Below are 20,881 nucleotides of genomic sequence, written 5' to 3'. Positions count from 1 at the left end.
GAAAGTTTACTCCTCTCTGGTTGCCAAGAAAAGAACATGTTGATTTGAGATCGATAACATTAAGGGCATTGATTAATCTTTGTGTATGAAAAAAATATTTTGTTGTCCTAGGAAAAACTAGAACAAAACCAACCACGATTTGCTTGATGAATCCAGTTATAAATGCTGCTTAAGTGTTCTAATGAAAGAGGGGCTTTTCAGATGCTAATAACTAATAAAGCAGACAAATCTAAAACTAGGAGTTATCTGTCATTGTTTTAGTCTTGCTTTTTCTTTCTGGAATTGTACCATAATAGATTTAAAATCTGATTTTTAAAAGCAACAGAAAGAACCAATTTTGATGACTATTGTATAGTAGTTGTAAAATCCAACTGATTTCAAGCACTTCCTCCTTCTCTGATCACTGCACAATCACAAGGTTAAGCAGCTGTTTCCAAAGAGTGCCTTGTTTCCTTGAAGCAGTGCTTCAAGGTGCTGACCACGTAGGTGTAAATACATCTGTCTTTTGCCATTTGTAGTAATACATGCCTCCTACACTTCTTAGAGCTAGGCAGATGGTCCCTGTCCTGTCTAAATATTACACCGTACAGACTTACATTGCTATGTGTTTCTAGAAATATGAGGGCAGATGTTAAATATGTCAAACACACGCTTTGCCCCCTGGAGGTTTAAGTTAAGGCTGCTGTCTCAATTTGGCCATTTTAGGCATGCCAGGCTTCTTGGATCGTAGGCATTCTTCTTAAATCTCTGCTTTGTCAATACAGCTTTTCATGTTAATTTTGTGTACGTTCATCAAATATTTTGGACACAGAACAAAAGAAGGCAGCCATAAGCTTAGTATTACACATTTACATGGGATTTGCTGAATATTATCAGCCCATTCATGAAAATTGTACTTACACAGCTGGGGTCCTTTCCAGGACCATTTTTTCTCTTACGTAAGCCTCATTGAATATTTTATGCTCAATTCATTTTAAAAATTACACAAAATAATAGAACAAGGCAATGTTTGTGAATAGGAAATTTACATGTGGAAAAAGCTGAGCATGAACTACACACTTAAGATAGGTACGAAATGATATGTAGAAATAAAATGCAAGATTTCAGTTATTTCTGCATTACTTGTACAAAATTTCAATGGCATCAACATCAATTTTTTTTTCATAAATGGCCTCAGAAAATGCAGCAAAAATTACTGCTGAAAACCAAAGAAGTGGGGCTGACTACAACCACAAAGCTGACTTTTACCGTCTTCCCCTTCTGTCACTCCAATCATGTTATTCCCCTCCTCACGTCTCCACTGGCTTCTTGTCTCCTTCAACCATCTCCCTCGCTCTCAGTTCCTACAGGGCCTATCACTGTGGTTCGAGCTCCCTGTGCTCATCTCCAAGAGTCTGTGTCTGTGCCAAAACCTACATTCTCAGATCCTCCTCCTCCCTCTGTTGTGCTCCTCCCAGTCCTTTTGCTCAACTCATCTGTCTCCTTCTCCCATTTGTGACTTGTTCCTCTTTTGATGCACACGCCATGCCTTCCCTCCTGCTGGTCATCAGTCTCCCTCCCTCTCCTCTTCCTTGCTCACTTTCTTTCCAGCATTCATCTCCATGCTCCATTTTCCTCCCGCATGTGTGATTATATTGCAAAAAAACCCAACACCTGCAACATATGGACGGAAGAAATAAACTACAGTTTTCCCTTGTCCCTGGCTTCTCTGTTGTTCCACACATTCTGTCTACAATTCTCTGCACAGTTCAGAGGCAAATCATCAGAGGTGTGAGAACTTCCAATTCTCACCAAAGTCAAGGAGTATCACAGGTGTTCAGCTTTTGCTCGTAACTCGGCAGTAAGGCCTGACAAAACTCCCATTCACATCAGTGGGAGCAAAACTGGGTGGTTAGATTATATGACCTTTAGGACCTTGCCAGGCATACCTGTAGAGCTATGTAAACTATAATAACAAATACATTTTATAAAATATCCCAGACATCACATCAGAGAATGAGTAATTAACCAGAATAAAGGGCACAATCCTGAAATCCTTACTCTATGCTTACTCAAGTAAAATTCCCACTGAAGGGCACTAAGGTGAAAGTTACCTATCCCCATGTGAAATCTGGTAATGTGGCTTTGAGCAGGGAACTAAGTAAGGGTGGCAAGATGGTACTTACTTGCCACCCCCCAAACTCCATGAAATAGAAGGGAGTTGTGCTAGTGTATCCACATAAGAATGTTTCTCATACACATAAAAGTCTCAGTCAATAAGGGAATGACTGAGTCAAACTTTTAAAATAAAGCTCTAACTGTTGAACCTTCAGGATTTGAGCTTCTCCAGGAAGGAGGGGGAAAAAAATGTATCTTTGAGAGTTTATTCATGAACTGCAGAAACTGGAAGTTTCCAGAGACAGATGGCTATTTAAGTACACAAAATATCAACGGTCAGCTGGTCAATTTCAGGAGCAACTACCCCAAAATTTTCAAATCTGTGAAACCTGAACTTACTTTGTGCCTCTTTGCTAAGTGTGCATTATATGGTTGGTTAATGTCCTATTTAATAATAAATAAAATAATAATAATAATATACATTTATTTAGTAGTGATTTTCATACCAGAAGATCCTAAAGTGCTTTATACACCGTACATATAGAGCTACTAAAACGTAGCTGACTCTTGGATGGATGGCGAAAAATCAACAAGCGAATAGCATCCTGCAGAACAGTAAGTGGAAAGGGAAATTTTGATCAAGGACATGGGACCAAACACATCTTTGAAAAATTCCACAGGCCCTTTAAGAGCTATGGAAAGGAGAACTTCAACATGTGGCAGCAGACATGCATGTGCTTCAAACCCAAGTCTTAGCCTACTGTACTAAGTTAAGCGATTGGGGTGAGGAGTGCTGTGGAGATAGTCCACTGTACAGGGAGCCTTAATATCATTTTAATTACCATAATGCCGAGGAGCCCTAATCATGGACCAGTTTTCCACTGTGCTAGGTGCTGTACAAACACAGGGGAAAAAAGACAGTTCCTTTGTAAGCACCCATGAGTAACCCCTGTGACTGATCGATGAAATCAGAAGGAAATCTGTCTAGTCCTCCTTAACTTCATCCTAAGTGCATGGGATGTGTAAAAATGGTGAAAATGAAGAGGATTTTTAGGGTTCCAATGAGATGTGTTTTATAAAAAAAATTACTCAAATCAATAGAGTACACATAGACAGAATTATACTGTCAGGAAAACATTAGAAACATATATTTATGTGTATAGGATTTTTCTATATATGTATCTATAGTCACCCCTGGTTTGCTGCCTTTCCATATGTAACAGACAACTACCACTATGGTTGAAGAATTTAAAATCAAAAACATATTTAAAACAAGTTTTCTTTAAGGTGGAAACTATTCAAGAGCTCACCGTATATGATTCAACATAGACCAAAACATATTTTATACTTGTTCCTTATGCATAATGTCTACTCATGTCAATGTAGAATATGTCCATGGAGTGGTTGCAAGAAAATGATCCATCTATCCAAACAAACAAACATTTATGCTTCTGAATTCTTAGACAGATCTGTTTTATGTATTTTTAATACTTGTCATTGTTATTCTTACTTTCTACCTAAGTTTTGTGCCACGGAATTATATGTACACTGGAAACACAAAGCATAAATCAGAAAAGCATCACTAACCGCATGAATTAGTTCTATGAGTATTTTGTCGAACGACCACAAACAGTGTTAATAAGAAATGGCATGCAGGTACACTTACCCTGTGCGTTTGGTGATGGTCCCTAAGGTCATTGGCTGTTTGATTTGTGCAAGAGGTACCACCACAGTCAAACTTGGAAGTGGCAAGAGTCGTGGGTTCCCAGGATTATTATTAGTGAAATTATTGTAAGTATCTTGGTTATTCAGTTTACCTTGAAGAGAGGGAAATAATTTAAAAAATTATTACTGGAAATTTTTCCCCATTTATCATTTCTGATAACCACATAAAATTAACAGTTTTAAATATACAATAATAGACTTCTATTGATGAAGAAAAACAAAAAATCTCTAAAGAATTCATCTTAAAACTATAGAAAAATAAACAGAAGCAGATACAACAGCAATAAAAATATTTTTCATATCTAAGGAGATGAAGAAATTGTAGCCTATAGTAATAAAGTCAGCCATGGTGCTGCTGTTCTATTGAGCAAGTTTCACATATCAAGGAATTTCAAAGTCCAATTGGAGAAGCAGATTTTGAATCCAAATTGTCTATGGAAAAGGTAAATACTCTAGAAAGGAATTTTTGTCCTGCAGTACCGCATACTGTGCTTTACACTGAGAAATTCTGAAAAAGAACAGTTTTGCTGCCTCCATGAGTGAAAGTATAGTATCCTATAATAGCAATCTGCAGCACTGAAGAAAGGATAGAAAAATACATGCTACTGACATATAAAGAATAAAATGAAGGAAAGTTAAACTAAAATAAGAGAAAAATCAAGAGTTTATTGTAAAAAGAAAAACTTCACTTCCTTCAAAACAAGAGAAATAAAATAGTCAAAATATAGCATTTAGAAAAGGGAAAGAATCCCCCCCCCCCACACACACACACTAAACTAAACTTGTTTCAAATTACTAAGACAGAAGGTCTGTTTTGGACATATGCTTAGTTTAGATACGCTCTCCTACTTTCTGTATCATTCTGCAATCACAACCTTTCAGTCTTCAGTTAGAAAAGGAAACTAGCTACAAATTTCATGGCCAAGAGGGAAAGAAATGTAAAGAAACCAAAGAAAGAAAGAAAGAAATGAAACAAAAAGGGGCCAGTCTGTTTATAATAGAATCAAAAGTTCTTTAAATAGACAAGCAACTGTGAATTAAAAGGTTTAGATCATTAACTTGTTTTTCTGTGTTCCTATAATGCTGTGAAATGCTGGCTTTGTCCTTAATCAAAAGGAAGCCATATTGGGAATTAAGTTCCTAAACAACTGATGCATTCTACATAGATATTATACAAATCCCAGGCCAAATCCATACAATCCTGACTGAAGTGCAGCCACCTTTTTTCAAGGAAGAATAACAGCAAAGAAAAGAGTTTCTCACAGGAAGCAGGCTGAAAAGCTATAATGGTACTTCAGATGGATTGAAGATAGGAAAAGGAAGGCGGAAAAATCTTAATGAATGTCTCATCTTCCTAAAGACACTCAATGCTTCCTTTACCCTCCTTTTAATACCGTATAACCGTTAGCTTGGGGTTTTGTGTTTGTTTTTCTACCAAGTATGTAGAACTCTGTGTTTTAGGAAAGCACACAAACAAAAAAATGATGAAATTACAAAGTGTATTTTGTGCTAGGGATCCGGTCTGCGCATTATTCAATACATTTTAAGAAAAATGGCCGGGCTTTAATGAATAACCAGCCTATTGAATAGTCTCTGAGTACAGACTTCATTTAGAACTATAGAGATTTTCCTGAACTAACTTGGGGGTGGGGGGTGGGGAATAACAAGAAAGAAAGAAAGGAAAAAAACCCTCATGTTTAAATTAAGCCTGAGGCTTCAATTCTTTTCTCAAAAAAAATCTTTGATTAGTTTCCTTGAAGATTCATTCTCGGTTCATGTGCAAAGAGTATAAAATAGTTTTCTGCATTTTTGTGTAATTAGTTACTATTATGTCATCAAGCCCCTTTTAAAATATGTGTTCCTCACTCTGTATTCAAAATAAGCAGCAACATTCAACACAGAAACCAGTGATACCTCAAAAAGTGATGCCAAATATCTATACCTTGCTTTCTTTTTTCTGTTAGGAATACGATGAGTAATTGTAATGCTGCACTGATCAAGTCCTGAACCCCATCTGCCTGTTGCAACAGTAATTTGTATACAGTACGTACAAGGAATCCGTAATTACTCAATGCACTCAAATCTCAGTACCGTGCAGCAATTAATTAGCCTTCCAAATGCAAAGCTGCCACTGAATTCAATAGGATTTTTGAGTGCAGGAAAAGTGAGTAATCATAAATTAGATCCACGCTGAAAGATGCAGAGCTCCCTCAACTCCCATTAAAGTTGAGGGATCCTGTGGGGCAGTTGAGGACACTCAGCAGTTTGGAGAATTAGATCCTCTTTCAGGAATCTTAAAAATACCAATACACACACATGCACACCAATTAGTCACTGTAACATTTGTATTTTATAGGGTGAAGGATCTAAGGAGTAGCAACATTTTTCTGAGTTGTTTGATACATTATACAATACTTTACTGTTTTACAGTAAGCATTTTTCTGGTGTCTTTAATGACAACCAAAGGAAGACAAGAACAAAAAGGAAAGAACAAAAATATATAAAGGGAAATAAAGATGCTTAAGAGGTGATAAATTAGAATAAAATAGAATATTCCTTTCAGCTTGTTTGCTTGTGTTCTGGGAATGCATTAAAGCAGCTTTTATTTATTTACTTTTTTTTTTTTAGAAGGACTGTACAAAGAATCGTTGCTGTAAATCCTACTTTAATTCCTGACTAAATCATATTGCGGTCACTTTGCAGGAATTAAGACATTACTTCCAGTCAGAATTAACAAAGACATGATACTTGACTATATGAGGTTTGTTTTCAAGATTGTGACTTCTGACTCTTTAAACCATCTTGGAAAACCAATTCTATATGCATTCATTTCTGTTGTTTCTAACAAAGCACTTTGCCATTTGTGATATTTAATGAAAACACTTTCACTTTAAAACATCACTGGTGTTATCATTTAAAACTGTGCTAGAGTTAAGGTGCTCTCATTTAACCTACTGCAGATACTCTACACAGAACAAAAAGTATGCCTTGCTTTCAGCTGAAAATTGCATTAAAAATAAATATATGAACAGAATCAAAGTTTAACTAATTCTTCACAAGCATTGCCTGCAGACTGTGCAAAAATCACTATCCTTTAGAGATGAAAGAGGTGTGTTACGAAGTAACTAGCTGTGGGTAAGAAGCAGGACTTTAACTTGTTCATAATTTCTAGGGCAGAAATATCTTCTGAGTTCAGATATTTTAGTTTTAAAAATAAAGCTTTACTGACTGAAAAGATACAAATTTAAATTAAAAATTAACCAACCCAGTCATCAAAACACTCAATGTTTCACAGCAGAAATGAAGTCGAGAGTAAAAGATCCAAACATAACAGATGCAAATATTTTAAACATCTAATCTGCCACCAAATACCTATCAATCTACACTTTATTTTAAGCAAAATTTAGTTGCATAATTTTGAAAATACATTCACCAGCCATGGTGCAAATCAGAAATTAAAAATCAGAATGGTACAAAAGGGTTAAGAGAGAAATTTTAGTTGCTTAGGAGTGAGCATTTTGCTTGATAATTTGACTTTTAAATAAGCTCTACTTAGTGCAGATGAATCAGGTTAGGAAAAATGCTACTTTATTTAGAAAGAGTAATAATAATAGCTTTCATTTGAATTATATTTAGATACTTTTAGTATGGAAATGTTCTATAAAGTGGTATCTCTATTGTCTGGACAATGTTGCCTCAGTCCCATCATAAAGATACAACCTTGACTTCTTAATTGCATAGCCGTGGGGATACAGTAAATGCACTCTGTGACTAGGATTTCTTTATCATGCATTCAGCAAGAGCTATATTGTACATCCACTACTGGAATGAAGTGGTGTTCCACAGATTACATTTAACAGGTCAGGGTTTTTTTAAACTTTGTGGATGCTATTGTATCTGCCCAAAAACCCAGTAAAAAATTATCCCCCATCCTCTAGCCCTTAGAAGCATGCAACTCCCATTGCAGTAAATGGGAGTTTTGCGCACAAGACAGTAGGATCAGGCCAAAAGAGCACAAAGAATGCAGTCAAGCATCCACATTTTTTCCACAGCTCAAGCAGTTGTTGATTCACTGTCAAAGGACACAGCGACAAAGTTTAAGTGCTCCAGAAATATCAAAAAAAATTTGTATAGTGAAGAATCCTTCAGCATAGCACAGTCAAATTATTTTGCAGTATGTGTATAGGATAAATCAACACTTCAAATATACCTATTGATAAGTAACAAAAAGTAGGAATACAGTTCCAACAGCTTCCCTAAACGTTAAAAATTTAGCTTGAAATGACATGCTAACTTCAGAAGCTCGTTTTCATACTGACAATTGCACATAAACCAGGCAGGGGACTGCCTGATTGACTTTTCCAAGAATACCTTCTATAGCAATCCATTCAGAGGGAACTTAAAAAAAACCAAAACTCCTGGCACCTTCATGACAGACGTGCCCTCGTAAGGACTGGAGGCAGAACATTTTCACTAGAGCGTCCCTAGCTGTGGATCTCTCTTCCTTGGTGATCTGCCAGTGTCTGAGTTTACTGACCTTCAGAGTACAGAGCAAGGCACATCTTTTTGGTTAAGTATTTATCTGTCTATGGGATGTCACTGGAGAGGTTTTTCTTCTGTCAGGCTTAAGGGCTGTGCAAGGAGGGGCTGTTTTTACCATCTGCTGTGGGCACTTTAATTTAAGGTGGTTTTTTATGTACATCGTGCCACTTCCCTGTATCTCGGCACTCCCAGGTTCCAGTCAAGGGCCAGAACACCACCTGAAAGGCAGTTCTCACAAAAATTCCCAGCCAAATTTTACAGATTCAAGAGGAAGAGAAAGTTTGGATAAGCATCCAAACTCCTGATCTGAGCTAAACCCAAATCCCAAACTTCTTGAGTGTTTTCTGCCCCGAATCCAAATTCTGCTTTTTGGATTACCATTATTGAAATTGGTTCTCTTGTTTTAGTTGAAGCTGCTGCTGAATCTTATCTATGAATGTTTACACAGAGACAGTGAATAAACCATGAAATTAGGAGGAAATCATGGGATGTTCTTGCCTTTTTAAAAGGTATTCTAACAGCAGACATTTATTAAAAAGGACAATATTTCATTGGATAAAGTCTGTCTACAGAGGCATGGGAAAAATAATTAATTAGTTCTATCTTGGGTACCAATTGGCATAAAGTCTGGGATAAGAAAACCTTCTATGACCCATTCAGTGTTCTGAGCCATGTTTTTTCCCAGGCATTTTATACCACAAATACTCACAGGGGTAATGGATTAAGTTGAAGATAAAAGTGAAGAGAGAAAATAACAATGGGCTTTGTTATTACACAGAGCGAACAGGCTGTCATGTCAACTTTGCAGGGGTATATTCCCAAACCAGTCATCATTAACATACTCACTTCCACTGAAAAAAGGGAGGCCTGAAAGCGCCGGACAAAAGAAATCCCAAAAGACAAAGTAAAAACAAATTAAAAGCACCATTATAAAACACAGATGCTATAAGGAAAATAAACTTCACAAGATTTACTGGTTTTTGACAAAGTTGGACATTTGTGGAAAAGACATCAGCCGCAACTCCCAGGTAATGCCATTGCAAGGCTAATGTCGTTTCAGTTTTACCTTTGCCCACCCCTTAAAAAAAAAAAAGATTCAAGTTATGAAGGGTCGGTGTTCTTAGCTGCTGAATGCAGTGACTCAGAATATATGAAAGTGGCAAACCACCAGGCACCAAGGTACTTCTGAAAACTGGACATAAGGTTGATGACTGCTACAGACAAACTTTTAACTTACAATTTTTTTATTTTACTTTAAAAAGTACAAACCAGAATAACGTACTGTAGGGAGTTAATCTGTAAGATTTAAATGACAGAGCGAGTTGCACATTTCTACTTGGTTTTAGAACTGAATTTTTCCAGACCTGACAGAAAACTGCATTTTGATCAAAACATGCGAGAATCGTTAGTTTGTAATACATTACAAAAACAAGCAGCATACTGAGCTGATTCACTGCTTGATCACTTGACAATGAACTCAATATAGATTTGGGCTTGGTCGGCAGTCGGGTGGGATACTGAGGGGCCCCTTCCTATTGAAGATGTCACCTTTTAGAACAGACAAAAAAAATTAAGTCCAGGTTACTTAAGGGACAAACCTACAAAGTTGATCACCAACTTCCATCAACTGGGGAAGGGGGTACCCAGTACCTCACTATCAAGCTCTAAAATCACAGGTGCACTTTCTAATACAGGAAGGGGTGTGAACACCAGAGTTTGGGTAAATTCAAGGTCAGATTATATAATTCTACCTACTAAATTTCCCCCACAGTTTCAGCTGGATATGGTATTCTTGCACTGGCTAATGTCAGCTGTTGTGGGATGATGGTGTGCACTGTGAAATTTCACTTTACACATAAGTAAGGCAAGCAGGTTTTAGCCCTATGTAAGGTTTTATATTAGTAGATTGGGAATAATAAGCATTCAATTGTTCTGTGTTGTTTCCAGAAAAAAATGAGTAGAACTGAACTTCTATTAGCTACATAGTAAAACGATGTACGTTTTTTTTAAATTATCCTGTATTTCCTTGTGTTCTTATTCTTCCTTGTATAATTCCAATAAAATTAATAAGTAACACAATTATATCATTTCAATTCCGAAGCACTTGGTCTGCTTTTAATCTCCTACTGTACTTAATAAACTAAAATTCAAACTGCAACAAATATTTTAACAAAGTTAACATCAAATATCAATATCCTGCAACTTACTGAGTGTAAGTAAAACACACAATAACTTGAATCTACACAATCACTGGCAGTCTGAGCAATGAGAAAATGAAGCATGCTTAGCCTTCATTTGCTGCCTATTGTAAGAGATTCCTCAACCAAATACTCACTAATTATTTAACGCAAGACAAATACAATCCTTTCTAAATATAAAAGAGGATGCTGTTAAAAAAATCATGCATGTGGCGGTTTATTTTGTTTTGGTTTTTACTCAGTAGGAGAAGTCTCATAGATGAGAATGAAAAGCTTCCCAGCTACAGTTCCAGGACTTTCACCCTCATTTCTGACCTTTCCCCAGACGTGTTCCAGTATAATCTGTAATCTACTAGAGTCGGAAGAGGAAACAACAGCGCCCTGGTGAGAAACACTGCCTTGTGACCCAAATAGAGAACTCTGCGGAAGCAATGCTGGCTCACAGAAGTCGTTTGGGAGGGTGTAACAGATCAGTCAATATTTTTAATTAATTAAAAAAGAACAACACTAATTACTGCCAACAAGATGTAACATATTTAAATCTGCCCAAAAATGTTACTTTTTTCTCCTGGGAACTGGGTGTGCAACAACAGGAAACTTTATAGCTCTTAATTAAAATAACCACTACTTCTTAACATTGCACAGCAACTGCTTCAAGCAGCGAACTGCTAGGAACAAGATCCATTTACCAGTCTAAGTCTGAATATTTCTAGTAGCACTTTTATTAGCTACAGTGGCTATATACAGATTAGGCACTCAAGGTCAAACTTTCTCCAATTTACACTGATGTAAATCCAGAGTAAGGTCAGTTACGAGGTCAGTTATGTTTATACTGATGAGAGCAGAATTTGGCCTTTTGTCTTCATAATGTTTAAAACCACTTTTTTGCTCATCTTTTATAAAATGGCTGCATCTATTCACATGAATGTACTGGGAAAGCAGCCCTTTCCTTGTCCATGTATGAAAGGATGGAGCATCTGATGCCAACAGGCAAGCCTGTGTGCTCGTAACATTCCCCTGAGAGGCACATGCACCAGTCCAAGTGTCTCCCGTCACAGGGGAAAGAAACTCCTCTACCCTCAGTTACCCTGGATATCACCTCAGGCCCTGGATATCACCCCTCCAATCTTTCTAGGATTTTACACCACACCCATTGGCGCACTTCCCCACCACATCCACACACTCTCCATCTGAGGCCTCCACTTCTTCCCTCCCTACACTATCTCCACTTTCAGGAAACGACTGACTGCCTCAATTACTCTCACTGAAACCCTCAAATTCTTTCTAGTCCTTGAGGGTAGGGACAGAGGAATTTACACCATTCACTTCACCTTCCTCTAAGGAGATGTCTACACTGCAATTAGACACCTGCAACTGGCTCGTGGCAGATGACTCGGGATTGGGGTAGGGGCTATTTAAGTGTGGCACAGACAGGTTGGTCTGCAGGCAGCCGGGACTCTCCCACCTCGCAGGATCTTAGAGCCCAGGCTCCAGCCTGACCGTCTACACTGAAATTAAACAGTGAGCCTGTGAGCCAGGCAGGGGGTTTTAACTGCAGTGCAGATCTATCCTAAGGGTGAAGCATTTAAAACTCTAGCTCTGCTGGGGATTAGAACCCACCACACGGGAACTGTACAAGCTGTGCTCAAACTGCTGGTGATATACAGGTGGCCAATACTCCGACTTATGCACATGCTTTTTTTTTTTTTTGGATGGAAGTGAAATCTTTGGAGGCACATGCGCAGACACAGGCAATTGTGTGTGAAGTAGCCCTGGTACTCTTGTGCATATACGTGGAGTCCCATGTTAACAGTTGTGAGACCTCCTGTCAGGGAAACATCCCTGATCTTAGCTAACTTCTTATAAAATATCCCATTGGAAACTTGAAACTAAGATCTGTTCCTGTGACAATTTCCCCCTCTCTCCCCCTTGCACCCGGAACACAGGACAAGGTTGCTTGTAAAAGCTGCATGGATTAAAAACAAAAAGCACTGAAGCTTTTGGTTTGGGAAGAGGGGGGATATGAATAAAAGCTTGCATCGGCTTTGTAAACAGATCTAAAAGTAGATCAAGAAACAGGACCAAAATCTTACTACATAATAATCTTTCAGGGTCCATTTAACTGAAAATATTGTTGGTCCAAACCTACAATCCTTAGGGCAAAACTTGCACTGAAGTGAAAAAACAAAAACAAAACCCCCTCCCTCTGATTGCCAGCTGTGGACTTCATAGCTCCCTGCAGAGGCAGGAGCAGACTGTAACACTGACACTTCAGCTGGTTCACCCCAATTGGTGATTGCCAGGGAAATCAGCTAAAATGGCCTGCCATTGGCTGAATCATCTCCAGTAAAAGCCTGCACCAGCTGCTTGCCATCCTGTCTATATCAGGATTCATGCCTACAATTCTGCTCAGAGTCATGGATTCCAGGCTTGGTTATTCATAATCACTGAGTTTATGGAGTTTTCTTGTCCATTTGTAGATGTTTTATAGCAGTGTATCTCAGGATCAGTGGTGCAGGGCTTGGGGAGACAGACATATGCTGTTGCTGCTTCTCTTCCATTTTTCCCTTCTGTGTGTAAATTTAAAGGCCTCTTTGTATTGGTGGATCCTTGCAAGAAGTTTGGATGACATAGGAAAATTTAGACAATGAGGGCTCTTAGTCCTGGTGCCGTTGGAAGGCAAGGGGCTTCCCCGCCCCATGGAATATAATAAACTGATCACTAGGAACTACTGGAGTTTTGGCTGTGGGAGAACGAAGTCCCTCAGCATGAGACATGGGACACTTTTGCATTAGAATGTGCAAGTGATTGGCCTGGTAGCCTCTTGGATGACCTGTCTGTGTGCAGTTGAGAACAAACTTATTGGGTGGAGTACAGGGAGAAGAGATAAAAGCATGCTCACCCCAATTTTCAGCTTGCAGATACCTAATATTAAGGATTAGTTATATACAGACATGGAAGGATTCGATTTTTACTGGTAAATATCAGTAACCGTCAATTTCACCATGCACGCACAAACTGACAAAAAATATCTCCATCAATAACAATCAAAATTTACAGGTAGTCATTGTAAGAAAAATGCTGCTTAAAGTTTGACTTCAGGATATTTACTTTGTATACTTTGACATTTGATTTGGGGGGATAGCTCAGTGGTTTGAGCATTGGCCTGTGCTAAACCCAGGGTTGTGAGTTCAATCCTTGAGGGGGCCACTTAGGGATCTGCGGCAAAATCAGTACTTGGTCCTGCTAGTGAAGGCAGGGAGCTGGACTCTATGACTTTTCAGGGTCCCTTCCAATTCTATGAGATAAGTATATCTCCATATTATTATTATTTATATAATTTGTGTTTAATGGTTATAAAGATTTAGCTTTTTGAATCTCCAAGTCTACTGTCATTAAATAATGACTGTCTTACACTCTCCCCATAATTTTCCTGCAAATGTGAAAATTGACATTTATCAAATTTAAAATATGCGTTAAAATAAGCATTGATATTATCTGTCAAAATTATTTTTTAAAAAATCAAATTCTGCCAAGCCAATTTACGTATGTTAATAAAGTTCTGGCCGCTTTTTTGCCACTTTTTCCTTGTACTAATGTCCATGTTCCCCCCCAGCCCCTGCTATGTCTGCAGCAATTAGCACAAACATTATTATGTTTAAAGTAGTTCTAGGCAGATATCTGACCCAGGTTGCATACGCTTTATTTCTTCTAAGTTATAAAAAAATGTGCTCTGATCACCATTGCATATGAGAACCTGAGAATATCATCCATGGAAAATTATAACAAAAGTGACTTGTCTAAAACCCACAGAATATTAAAACCGGGGGGCGGGGGGGGGGAAAACATAGGAATCGCTCTCTCTCCTCCCCCTCCCCCCCACCCCCTCATCAGCTCTGCTTTTTTACCCATGACTGCTAAGGATGTTTTCTGGCTCTGTGACAGCATCATGACTCAGGTCATGAGAAGTGTCAAAGATGCATTTCCTTCAGATGGGAAAAAAGCAACTGATTTTAACAGCCCGCAAAGAGTAAGCAAATAGAATAAGCCAAATCAGCACATTTAAGAAGAGTGAAGATAAACCTTTTAAAAGACACAAATATATTTTATTTCCAGTCTTAACACTTCAGTTCTTTCCCTAAAATGTTTGCATTTTTAGGCTTCAAAAAAGGCATAGTTGATTTAAATACTTAAGAATAAAATATTCACGACAACAAGATCAGCACTCATTTACTGCATAATCAATCACTGATTATAAACAAACACACAGGGTTTGCTGCAGCCCTGTAGGCTGAAGGGGTATATATTTCATGCCCCTGCAACAGTGGTAGCTGCTGTTTCCCTGAGGAATACATCACTGGGAAAGCAGGAAGTGTTTGCAACAGTGCCCTCCTCTGGGTTCCAACAGAGAAGGGTATCTCCTGAACCTCATACCACCTATTCCCTTCTCACCACAACTCACCCACTCTACCTGCCATCATCAACAAACAGCTATATAACAAGAATCTCTCACCCTACCTCATCAAAACCTCAGCTATCAAAACACCACCTTCAGCAATGGTACCTGTACCTCATATCCTTTCACACCCAACTTACCCCATTCTCTACAAAATTATGGCAACAGCCTTCTCATCTCCTGAGCATCTGCTGCATCAGTGCCTCATGCCAGCTAGGTTTTTACATCTTTCTCGGCAATGAAAACACCCTTCTGAAGGTGGTTAATTAACTCATTATTGTACTGATCATAGCTCTCTCAAACTACTCATCTTCCTTGACTTCCAAGCAATATTTGAGATTATCAACCACATTATCCTTGAGAACATGGTGTCCTGCTCTTCTTCTCAGCTAGTTTCACTCTTATCCCTGTTTCTTTACTTCTGGTGGTAAACTGTGCTTCTGACACTAACCTACTGCTCTAAAAGCCCCTTATGCCACCGTACTCTGCCCTTCACTGGCTACTCCTTTTCACCCAAGCACATTATTTCCCAGTTTAAACTTGGCGATTGCTTTTATTCTGATGACACACAACTCTCTCTTTTAAAATGCAGTTCTGCTCTGAAAAGCAGCTACACAAAAAAGTAATCAGTCATTATGCAACAGCTCTCGCCCTTTGTGTAGTCACCTCAACTGTCCACAGTAACAACAACAGATTTTCACTACTTTTTACTCCTGCAGAGCCTATAAAGCTGTGACTTCTATTACTTCTTCTACATCACAGATATAATAGTTCACCAACTTTCAATCAGTAAGAAATGTGCAACCCCATCAGAGACAATCAGATGATAATGGGTGTCGCTGAGGGCTTAATCAGCAGGATAAGCTTCTTACTGGTGATGTACAAGAAGAAAACAATCAAACTTGATTTTCACAGCTCAGTTCATAAGAAAAACATATTTTTATTTGTGAAGTGTGCACATCTGATAGGAAATAATTGAGGGGGAAAATGGAAATAATAAACAAAGAACCTCACAGTGCCATTTACTGGGTCACTTCAGAGTAGAACTCCATTTTACTCTTTTACTCAACTCCCTATCCGCCTGCCTCTGACAAACCAACACCTGACCCTATAGAAATGTTCTTTATTTTAACGTCACCAAGACCGAGACCATCCACGTTTGCAAGAAAACTTCCATGGGACCCTCATAACGGTAGTGCCATTCTAAACTCTAGCCTTCCTCCCACCTTTCAGTGCTGTCACTGACATCTCGCTCTGCTGTGCCTCTGCAAGTCCACCTATTAAAATGTCCAAAACATAGTTTGCATCACCCACTGCCTTGACACTTACTCTGCTAAATCGCTCAGTCATCCCTTTGTCACTTCCTGCCTCAGTAACGACAATTCCCTCCTGAAGTAGTTCTCATCCGAACTCCAGTCTGTTCAGAATGCTACCACATGCCTTTTTCACATGTACATGAAAATGAGACATTTGCCCATTTTCTGAAACCTACACTTGTTCCCCCATCCACATCCATACCCACTACAAAAGCCCCCCTCTAAAACACCTCATGATCATGCTCCCCCATGATATAATTTTCTCAGCCTACATCCCTACCTGACCTTCTGCTGTGCTAAAATTTGGTCTCTTGTCAATCCTCCACTTTCTCTAGCTTCTGTAATGGAGCTTTTGCGTCCATTGCAGCAATGACCCAGTAGATACTACCAACCTTATCCACTTCACTGATTCTTCATCCGTTATTATAATACAGCTTATTTACAACCAGTAAAGCTGTTGCCCACTACCCAAATTTGTGTTCACAGTTAACAACCGTTCACATATCTCCTAGTCTATTCTCTCATCTACTCTAAATTTGTAATCCACTGTCATACTGTAACTGATGGGTATTGTGTACTTTCTATACAAAGTTCCTGGCCAAGAGATCCAGCGTAACACCTGGAGTTTTCCAGAACGTAATGGCCTACACCAGCTGTCAGTGTGGTAATTACTACAAGGTGATCCAAGACTGCCAGAATATGGTGGGGGCGGAGCGGGGGGAGAGAAATCTTCCTACCTCTACAAACACACTCAGAACAGGAAGACTTGTAAAGAACCGAATCATGATACATTTTAAGTAGTCCATTCTCCAACTCGTACACAATGGATTTACTTGGGTAACACTCATCAACTGCAACATAAATCCCCTTTGCATTAATAGCAAAAAGAAAGAAGGTCTGCTTTTCTGACATTTGGCATGCATAGTACTAAAGATATAAGATAACCAAAAGCATATTATTTTAAAAAGTAGTTCACCTGGAGTATTTGCCAACATAAAACAATGAACTATAATCTGATGCAAATTCTTCCTAAGGCACATGTAAAATAATTTCTGTTAAAACTTTTCAGACATCAACAAATGGATGTAACTAAGTTTCCAACTCATAGACAGGCAAGGTAATGGAGATGATAAATCAGAATATTCCTATGGCATTCATACAACATCAACCTAAATCAACAGAATACACTGAGAAGCTGGATTCATTGCACTGATAAAGTTGAGAAAACATCGCCCTCTAGAGGGTGTCCGATTAACCATTTCAGTTCAAAGGAGAAGGCCTTTCTTTTGCCACCCAATGTAAAGAATGGTTGTGTGAAGATGAAACAAATTAGGATTCATAGACAAATTTAGAAAATAAATGATCTGAACTCATATTTAAAGAGGAAAATATTTTATTACAATACAGATCTAAAGTGACTTGTTTGCATTCATCAAATGAATAGGAATTTCAAATAGGTAAAGAGTCAGGCCCACACTATGGTGTTCTTTAGTGTATCTGTGAATTTACAAAAACTATCTGTCCCGATAAAGGCTATAATTTAATTTACAAGAAGGCAAAATAAAAGCCTACAAGAGACATTTCAAATAGGCTGCTTTTGATTCATGTTTATAGTTCTGGCGATTAAGTTAAACTTCGAAGGGAACTGCCCTCCAGTGCTTTAAGTTATTCTACAGCTAATTTTCTTTCAAACTATTTTTGTCTGCCTCTCTCTAAATAGGTGGTTTCTCAAGTGAGTGTTACTTAAAGGAAACCAATCTGTTTTTCAGGAAGGCTTGATGATGTCACTCCTTTCAACTCTGCTTTCCCATAAGAATTCTTCTATTAAAAAGGAGTTTCACTCTGGGAAATAGTGAAAAGTGACATGGAAATATTTAAAGCATCTGAGATGCGTATGTTTATCAGACTGTTGGATTTTGCCTTTAATGATACAGCAACCACTACAAATGAAAGAACAGACAAGCATGTGTGAGAAGACCTACTGTCTTAAAAAATAAATACAAATAAAAAAGACTTTACAGTGGAAAATGGATTATTCTGTACAATGTAGAATGTTCCTAAACAGTCAAATCCATGTATGTATAAGACTTGTTTTCCTCAATTCTAAATTTATGTACTGTATTTCAGCTGAGGCGTAAAATTTAAAACAGAACCAATCTGTGTATGATTGATTTTTTGGCAAAAACTACAAAATCCAAATGAAAAACTTCAATACACAATTAAATGATACAGAGAAAACCAGCTCAAGAATCATCATATTATTATTGATTTTTCTAAGTAGGTGGAACTGCACAGTATAAGGTTCAAATGTGTGGTTAATTTATGTTTACGTTTGTGATGTGGTCTCACTCAGGAAAATCGCTGATCAACAAAAGCCAAAAGCCATGAGTAAGTTAAACAAGACCTTTAACTTAGTGTCAGTGGGGTGAAAAAAATAAAGTATATACTATATTGTAATTTTTACCCTGGATGATAAAAACATTGAGCAGCTCCATAAGGCTTTCCATTTTCAAAGTGAAGCATTAACACTTTAGGGCTAAATGCTACCCTGCGGCATGTACACACAGCTGCCACTGGAGCTAACAGGAGCTGCACATGTGTAATCAAGGGCAGAATTTGCCCTTAACTATTTAACGAGGTAACCCACACAGTGTGCCTGTGAGACAGGTGAGTGTTATCATTCCCACGTCACACATGGGAAACAGCCATGCAAGTCCCAATTCTGCTCTTTCAGTCCACTGATGTCACAATAGTCCTATAATAGTAAAAGCCCATAAAAGGACACTAACTTAACTCTGGTATCACTGACAACACTCTCTGGCAACCCAACTGAATGACAAAAATACACCATGGGTGGATTAGCAGATAAAATAACCTAAACAAAATCTGTGTTGGCTATAAAAGGTGCAAAGGAAATATCTCTTTATCAACTCTTAGTAAACAGTTTCCTTTACTTCATTCTGCTAAAAAGGAGCACAGACAAACAAGATTAAAGCCAAAACATGATTCATTTAGAGATGAATCCCACCCTAACAAAGGTTTACATTGTGTGGGTAAACAATTTGTAGATCGCCCTGAATAAACTGTAAATAGATTGTTTCTCGACTATACATAAGGCAAGTTGGGTTGCCTTTTTTTTTTTATTTTGACACTAGTAGTACAAAAGAGAGCTGGAAAAAAATTACCAGGATTGTGCTCAGAAAATATTTATAGCCATAAAAAGCAAGCTCAAGTTAATGTGAATGGAATATAATTCTTTTGTTAGTCCAATCAAAAGGTAATATGCAGGCTTTTTGGTCACTAAAATCCATTCTTCCGGGGTAGGATTATATCAATATCATTTTAATATGAAAGAAGTATTAACAGAAGGATTAACAGCAATGGTCTACAAATTTACTGAAGTGCCATGCAAGTTTCTACATCTTAAAGCTTACTCAAATATTTCTAAATTGCGTGTGATCCTTCATTAAAATCATGATGTCAAGATTGCACAGTCAAGAAAAGCCAACTGACAAGGATAGCATTCTGTACTAAAATCTGTTTGTCCACCTTTCATTTCATCAACAATAAGTAAAACAACACTTACTGTGACATCTGTACATAAGCAGCTATGCTAAATGCTCAACATATACAAGTTCTTCACCCAGTATATGACTAATACAAAATAAAAAGAGAGTTCTAATTTATAATTTACTGTGATTTTTAACTAACTCTGAATTACATACTTACTTCCCATACTGCATCTTTTGCAGAAGCACAGAATTAAATTAAATATGATATTTTTAACTTAAAGAGCATCTTTCAGCAGAGGAGCTCAAAGCAATTTACAAACATTAATTAAACCCTACACCCTTAAAACAGATTATTATTCTCATTTTACAGATGGGGGAAATTTACATACAGCTAAGTAACTTTCTCAGGGTCACACAGCAAGTTACTGGTAGAGCTAGGTATAGAACCCAAAGGCCATTCTTCTGCTCTAACCACTAGACCTCACATGCACCACAAGACAACACTAACTCCTTCAAATGAAAACAGTGTATAATATCTGTCTATTTAACAGTACATTATACCAAGGAGCTGTTACAATTCTAAATCCTTCTTAGTTCGTGGATTAAAATAGTCATCACAGGTTTCTGTTAATCCAGCTGCCACACATGTGCACCAAATCCTTGCAATGAAAGTCATTGTGAATTTCAGTTAATTATGTTTTTCAAGTATATGATAAAAGTCTTTAAAAGGCACATAATATAGATCAACCATCTGTATCCTTTAGTTCCACACCTAAGTACTTTTCGAACTGTAAATAGGCACAACAAAAACATCTAAAATAACACAATGGTTTCCCAATTCCTATAATTTAGAACTAGGATGACCAGATAGCAAGTGTGAAAAATCGAGACAGGGGGTGGGAGGTAATAGGTGCCTATGTAAGAAAAAGCTCCCAAAATAGGGACCGTCCCTATAAAATTGGGATATCTGGTCACCCTATTTAGAACTAAACTGATTTTATCTTAATTCTAGGACTTGATTTAAAAAAAAAGTAT

The 20,881-nt window shown here is 37.8% G+C and overlaps 1 protein-coding gene across 9 annotated transcripts in view; it reads right to left on the bottom strand.

Annotated features, from left to right (window-relative positions):
* The window catches only part of BCAS3 (BCAS3 microtubule associated cell migration factor), a 482,555-nt gene that overhangs the window by 302,395 nt on the left and 159,279 nt on the right, over window positions 1–20,881 (bottom strand). For all 9 annotated transcript variants that reach the window (XM_044993805.1, XM_044993810.1, XM_044993811.1 and 6 more), the window contains exon 16: window positions 3,764–3,914. In XM_044993805.1, coding sequence (XP_044849740.1) covers window positions 3,764–3,914 — 151 coding nt within the window. The remainder of the gene's footprint in view (window positions 1–3,763; window positions 3,915–20,881) is intronic.

The sequence above is a fragment of the Mauremys mutica genome, chromosome 19 (assembly GCF_020497125.1).
Source record: "Mauremys mutica isolate MM-2020 ecotype Southern chromosome 19, ASM2049712v1, whole genome shotgun sequence".
In the NCBI taxonomy this organism is placed as follows: domain Eukaryota; kingdom Metazoa; phylum Chordata; order Testudines; family Geoemydidae; genus Mauremys; species Mauremys mutica.
Note: the sequence above shows the minus strand (reverse complement) of the source record. Positions and strands in the feature narration are given on the sequence as shown.